This window comes from Cydia splendana, chromosome 8 (assembly GCF_910591565.1).
Source record: "Cydia splendana chromosome 8, ilCydSple1.2, whole genome shotgun sequence".
Taxonomy (NCBI): Eukaryota; Metazoa; Arthropoda; class Insecta; order Lepidoptera; family Tortricidae; genus Cydia; species Cydia splendana.
The window spans coordinates 99638-106987 of NC_085967.1; the positions used below are offsets into that span (position 1 = coordinate 99638).

Sequence of the window (7350 nt, forward strand, 5' to 3'; positions counted from 1 at the left end):
CCTCCCCCTCCCAGGGTGCACCACGAGGAGGTCTACCAATCCCGCACCCCAACCTAACCTAACCTAACCTAACCTAACCTAACCTTTTTTTTTTTTTTTTTTTTTTTTTTTGTCGCAGGGGAAATGCGTTTATGCATTCACCCCCGGGCTGGGGACGCCCATTGGGGGTGATATGTGGGACTCGCTCCTCCCGTAACTCCCTCTGCTAGTCAGAGGGAGGGGAGAAGAATACCCACTAAAACCCCTGCGGCGTTTCCGTCTTTGCCGTTAGGGGGGTGCAATGGGGTCGCGAGCATGTCACCACGACACCCCCCGGCAGTCCTGGCCCGGTTAACGAACCGGGACTACACACCAGGTTTGGGAAGAGTCAGCAAACGCATAACTAACTCTCCCCCCTCCCGTGCAGGGCAGTGTTATGCGGGTCCCCTACCCGCTGCCCTACTGGGGTATGGCACGGTTCCTGATGGCAAACCGCCTGCGCCTCCCTCCCAATCGTCTGCGCCGGATCGGATGTGCATTCGGATCTTCCTCCCGTTGCCTCTCCTCGGTCTCCTTTTGCGAGATAACAGTGTCGCAGAAGGAGACCACCGCCTCCCAGGATCTCTCGCTGTTCAACATGGCCGCCACAACGCTGTGCAGCGAGAGATCATCCGTCCCAGTGGCTACCGCCAGCGCGCTACGCTCCACGACCCAGCGATTGCACACCTCCAGGGTATGCTGGGCCGTGTCATCCGTCTCACCACACTGATGGCAGGCTGGGGTAGGCTCGCGACCAATCCTGTGCAGGTAGTGACCGAAGCACCCATGTCCGGTCAACACCTGCGCCAGTCTGTACCCCACCCTGCCGTGCGTCCGATCCAGCCATCTGTCCAACGACGGGAGAACTGCCCCTATGGTACGGGTTCCGTAGGGAGAGTTCTCCAGGTCCTCCTTCCACTTTTCGCGCAGCCTTCTCAGCGCAATTCTGCGCGCATTTCGCACTTCTTCAGGAGCAGGGAAATTTCCTGTCTCCCTGCTCCTGATCCTCCGCATATGCTCATCGGCGAGCACCTCAGCGACCAGTTCCCAAGGTGGGGTGCCCGCCAACACACACGCCGCCGCCCATCCTACTGTCACGTAGGCCCTGCAAACGCGTATGGCTACAACTCGTTGGGGCCTCCGCAGTAAGGCTTTATTGGCTGGACTCAGTTTGTCGGCCCAGATCGGGGCCCCGTAGAGGGCCATCGATCGGGCTACTCCAGCATAAAGACGTCGGCATGCGTGGGAGGGCCCTCCCACGTTGGGCAGCAGCCGTCCCAGCTCCGAAGCTGCCGTCACTATGCGGGGAGCAATTTGGCGGAAATGCTCCTCGAAATTCCACCTCCTGTCCAGTGTGAGGCCAAGATATTTGATATGGGGCCTCACCTGAACGTCCTCGCCACCTATTCTAAGGGAGGCACCCACGGGCACCCTCCATCCTCTTCTCCCGAAGACTATCACATCGGTCTTCGGGAGGGAGACCTTCAGTCCTAGGAGGCGGATTCTTAGGACTATGAGGTCCACCGCCACTTCCGCCCTCCGCAATGCCTCTGTCAGTTCCTCGCCCCGGACGGCCACCATTGTGTCATCAGCGTAACACATGAGGGCCATTCGGGGGAGCAGCACTGCACGGATGGCCCAGTCAAAGCCAACGTTCCATAACAGGGGTCCAAGCACGGACCCCTGAGGAACGCCGCAGGCCATTCGTCTCTCTAACCGTCCGTTAGGAGTGTCGCAGACCACCACCCTGTCCGATAGGTAGTGGTCAACGACTCGCCTTAGATATAGGGGCACCTCGTGATACTTGAGTGCCTCCCGAATCACCGAGTACGGGAGGGTACCGAATGCATTAGCAATGTCCAAAGACACCGCAATGGCTCCCTCCCCTCTTCTTTGGGCATCCTCACAAAAGGCACGAAGTGCCCCCAAAGCGTCCATTGTGGACCTGCCATTCCGGAACCCATATTGGCGGTCCGAGAGATTTGGCCCCGTCTCATTTAGGTGCCGGGTGATCCGGGAAGCTACTATGCGTTCGAGCATTTTTCCGGACTCATCCAACAGCACAATGGGCCTCCATCCGGAAGGGGAATCCGCCGGTCTAGTCTCCTTCCGGAGGAGGCACACTCTACCCTCCTTCCAGCACCTTGGAAAAAGCCCATCCTTTAGGCACTGGTCAAAGATGGATTTGAGGCAGTCTCCAAGGTACTCCATCACTACAGGGATTATTTTTCCGTGTACTCCGTCCGGACCAGGAGCTTTTCTGCAGGCTCTTAATCTATGGGCCACATAGGCCATTTCACCTTCCGTCACAAGGGGTACCATCTCCGGTTCCATCAGCTCCTCCTCTCGGGGCACCACCATTGCAGGCGGGTTGAATTCTGGAGCTGGAGGAAACAGCCCCTCTAATATGTTTTGGAGGGGCCCCATTTGCATTGCATCCATAGGAGCGGCCTGGCGGAGCTTTTTCCTTACAAGTTTGTAGGGCCGCCCCCATGGGTTCTCGTCTAGAGAGGCCAAAAAGGCCGTGTGCGCCGCATCTTTCGCCTTGGCAATGGCGATGCTCAGGGCCCCCTTGGCCTCACTTAGCGCTACGTAGTACGCGTCTAGCTCCTCTTGTGTGTGCCGCCTTCTTCGGCAGCGCGTGTATTGCCGACGTGCCGCATTGCTGGTAAGCCGTAGAGCGGCAACCTCTGGACACCACCAATATGTGGCCCTTTTCCTTCGAGGTGGCCCCGCTCTTCTCATTGAGGCGTCGCAAGTCCTCGTGAGGGAGGCCCGGAAGTCCAGGGCCATAATGTCCACGTTGGCATCCTCGGGTAGTTGCCGCCCCCACCTAGCTTCTACCATAGCTGCCTCCCTTGCCGCTTCACGGTCCAGAGAGGCCAGGCTCCATTTCGGCAGGCTCCCCGCTCCTCTCGCCGGTCTGGGCTGTTGGCATTGCCGGGCTCTGGAGACCCTCATTCTGATATATAAGTGGTCAGAGAGGGTCTCCGTGTCTGCTAGGACTCGCCAGTCTGCTATGCGTGCTGCCACCACTGGGGAGGCCAGAGTGACATCGACAATTGATCCCCCCTGGCGGCGCACGCAAGTGTCGGCTGCGCCCCGGTTGACCACCTCAAGTCCGAGTCCAGTTAACCAGTCCAGGAGTACCGCTCCTCTGGGATCGGTCCTAGGGGAGCCCCAGGCAGCACATTTGGCGTTCAGATCTCCCAGGACCATTATGGGGGAGGGAGCTGCTCCAGCTACCGCCCGTCCGAGCCTCTCCAGGTAGGCCTCGAACTCCCGCAGTGGCCTATTAGGGGAGAAGTAAACACCAACTAGCACAATGTCCCCCAGTTTGGCCAATACGTATCCAGAGCCACATGACACTCTGGAGAGGGGCAGACCACCCATAGCCGGTGCCACTATGGCTACATTTCCAACCCTATCGCCTACCCAGTTTGATTGCGCAGGGACATAGTACGGCTCCGCTACAACAGTCGCAGCAACCTCCCACTCCTCCATGTGTTGGATCATAAGATCTTGTGCACGAGCGCAGTGGTTTACGTTGCATTGGAGTATTTCTAAATTTTGCATTTGTGACATTAAATATCCATAAGTTGTTGTTCCGTCCGATTTTCAGGTACATTCGGGGAAGCGGCCGCGGCAGCAGCACCAGGGCCAGCAGTGCAGGCTTCCTTCCCTCTAACTGGTGGGGGGGTGCAAGCTTGCCCGCCCATCACATGCCCCGCCTTTAGTCCCGCGTGGTGGCATACAGCGCACCAGGGGGCCAACGCAGTGCAGTCCTTGCTCATGTGACCTGGTTTGCTGCACCTGTAGCACCAGTTGCCTCTATCCACCGGAGACGGGCACAGAGGCCTCGTATGTCCCGTCCCCATGCAGCGGTAACAGCGTAAAGGTAGCTGTTCCAGAGCCTCTACACGCGCCGCTGACCATCCGAGCACAATGCGTCCTGCTGTGACGACCACTTTAGCCGTTGTTAGTGGGCAGCGTATGATGACTGAGCCGGACCCATTTGCTGCCATTCTGATTGCGCCAACCATCACCTGCTCCTCTTTACAATTGCCTCTGGCGGCAACCTCCTTTTTTATGATCTCCGGAGTGACGGACTCGTTAAATCCGGAAATCTTAATTTCTGCTTTTTTTACTGGCCGGTATACATCTGCCACATCGCCTATTAGATCACGGAGTCGGTCTGCCAGGTTGTCAGCCGCTTGGCTGCTCTGCGCTCCGGGGACCTCAATGATTCGCGCCCCTGTGGCCGACTTGCGCACTTTGAGGTGATCAACTCCAAGTTCCGCCAGTTTTAGCGTGGTGGCCTTTTCCATGACCGTCCTGTAGTCAGTTTGAGCCTCAGGCTTAAGAGCCACCACGACCGCCGCCATATTTGGGGCCACTAGTTTCGGGGCCGTCGTCTTTTTCAGGGCTGTGCCCCTGGTCGGAGTCTGCTGCTGTTGGGACTGGGGCGGGGCAGAACCCTTGCCCTTGCCCTTGTTCTTCTTGACCACCGTAGTCCAACTATCCTGTGGGGGTGCAGGCGGTGGCACACTCGGCCGAGCCACTCCCCTTGGCGCCCTGGCAGCAGGGACCGCCTCCTGGGATTTTTTGGCCCTTGGTGCAGGTACAGGCCTGGTTTTGACCTGCCCAACTGGAGACGGCAGCAGCTGGGTCAATTCAGCCACTCTGGACGCCCCCCCTGATGTTTGACTAGACGCCATTTGGGAGACCGACTGAGATGCCCCCTTATTTCTCTTTTTCGGCCTTGGGGCGCTAGGCTCAAAATCTTGGTGTCCCGTCACTTCCAGGTCTAGGAGCACCCTCCTGTCGGAAGCCAGCGGCGGCCGGAGGATGGGCTCTGGTGGTAGGCGTCCCTCCACCCTCTCGAGGCGGGCATTGACCATCTCTCCCAAAGACACGAAGATTTCGCGCTTGAATTCCCCTAGACGAGTGTCCATGAGAGTGCCCATATCTTGAAGGAGGGCGGACATATCGTCATTCCTCCCCACCGTTGGTTCCTTCGTCAGATTGCGCTCCGAAAAAGCCGTGCGCAGTGCCTTCGTTTCGAGTCGGAGATGTTCCAACTCCTTCCGCATCCTTTGGTTGTCTGCTTTAAGGGAGCGGACAACATCTGACTCCCCAAGTGCGTCTGCAATATCCATTAACTCTTTGCACGCAGAGTTAATACTGCCCCATATCGCACCCTTGAGATTCTTGCTCTTACCGGCATCCTTCATAATATCCTGGGCATAGGCCTTGATGCGATCACCAGGAGTATCGAACACATCTCGTGTTAAATTCATGCATACTGGGCTACGCGACCGCCTGCCCGTGCTCCGTCTTGGTTTGGGACTATGGTTGGTATCCATATCAGCATCTGTCTCATATTCTTCCTGTTGCGCCTGCTGCAGTTTGGCTCTAGCGGCGCCAAGCCCAGTATAATGACCTTTGCCACGGCCACGGTGGGAAGTGCCCAGTTTGCGTTCCGGGGCCTCTTCCTCGCTGACTGAGCGGGCTCTTACCCTTTTTTCCCCTTTTCCTTTCCGGTTCAAGGTCTTCGCACCACTTCCTGAACCCTCCCTATCAGCCTCCTTGAGATTGTCTCCATCGTCAGGAGACATCTCCGAGAGGTTTACTTCCTCATCGACATCCGCCCACAATCTCCCCAAAGTAGGGGTTGGGGAGACATCCCCCCCGCCAATGTACCCCCTCCCAGAATCGTCCAAATCATTGCTCATTTCTGGCATCACGTCCCTTTGGGACACCATATTGGTCCCCATTTCCCCAGAACTCCCTTTATCCCCCCTGTTTCTCAGCTCCCTACGTTCCCCTCCTTTATTCCCACCCGGATCCGGATTTACCCCCTCCATAACTATGGAGGAGGCGGCCACAGATTTTTTTTTTCGAAAAAACGGTCAAGTGTGATCCGTATCACACTTGACAAAGTTACGAAAATTGGGTTTGAAGATTTTTTTCACCCCCTTCTAGTTGTCCAAAAATTTCCAAACAAGAATAGGAATATGGAGTTTAGCCTCCTCTATCCAAATCTAGAAACGCTTGAACTCTAGCTTCCTGCGTTCAGACGCTATCGTTTTTCAAAAATTTACAAACTTAAGTCGTGTAGTTGAAAGCGCCTGAAAAAAGGAAATAGCACTCAGTTATTCCTTAATAACTTCTGATCCTGAAGTCAGAAAATTATGTTTGAACCGGCAACAGATAGCCCTTATCTTTCTCCTAATAACCTAATCACTAAAAAAGAAGAACAAAGAAGAGAACAGAAGATAAAATTTTTTTCCAAAAATTAAGACAAGTTTCCAAACTTCAAAACAAAGAATTGTTTTCCCTATAACTCTGGAACCAAAAGGCCCAGCGCTGCAGAGAAAACGGAAAAAGAAAGAGAAATAAAAACTAGATTTTTAAAGACTAAAACAGAGAACACAAAAAATAAGAGAAAAAAGATAGAAATTTTTTAGTGAAAAACCAAAACCGCACAAAAACCGTACCTACTCAAAAAGCACAAGAAATCCAATAAATCGCCAAGTCGTCAAGTAAGAGCTGTTTCGATAACCGGAATGGATAGCCAAAAATTGTCTTTATTTCTATACCAAAAATCGCCGAAATCGCTCTATAAACGCCTCACTGAAAAACCTCCCAACCTAACCTAACCTAACCTAACCTAACCTAACCTAACCTTTTTTTTTTTTTTTTAAGAGGGGAAATGCGTTACGCATACCACCCGGCGCGGGGACGGGCCGGGATGGTTATGTGGGACTCCCTGTTGTGGGCTAATGAGACCCCAGGTTTACCCACTAAAACCCCTCTGTTGGCCGCCTCAAGGCTATAAGGCGGGGCACGGGAAACGACCGAGAGCATGCTTCCGAAACCCCGCCAGCGGCTGTCCGATCTTTGGACTCGACTTCGGAGGGAGTATTCCTCTGTCACTTTAAAAAGGTGCGCCGTTAAGTCGGCGTACTGGCCATCCCAGGGACCCTCGTGTAGGCGACAGGCGTCCCCGAGCCTGCCGCCCACGGGTACCCTTAAGGAGGAAGTCGGCGGTCGTACGCCAAACGCCTCCGTCCTACGCGTTTGCGGCGCATCGGTTGGGAGGCGGGATCTTCTTCCCTTTCTCTTTCCGCGGTCTCTTTCCTTGCTATTACGCCTTCGCAGAAAGAGACCACCGCTTTCCATGATCCCTCGCTGTCTGCCATAGTTTTCACTACGGCAGGCAGGGAGAGGTCGCGCCCCACTACAGCCACGAGTGTGGCCCGCTGTTCTGTCCAAGCTGGGCATACAGCCAGCGTATGTTGTGCCGTGTCTTCAGCAGCACCGCACCCG

At 55.3% G+C, this 7350-nt stretch overlaps 1 protein-coding gene across 1 annotated transcript; it reads right to left on the reverse strand.

Moving 5' to 3' along the window:
* Positions 1–3602: 3602 nt before the first annotated feature.
* LOC134793077 (uncharacterized) lies at positions 3603–5795 on the reverse strand. Its single transcript, XM_063764602.1, has one exon. It carries the CDS (start codon positions 5793–5795, stop codon positions 3603–3605), a length of 2193 nt encoding a protein of 730 aa, XP_063620672.1.
* Positions 5796–7350: the final 1555 nt, after the last annotated feature.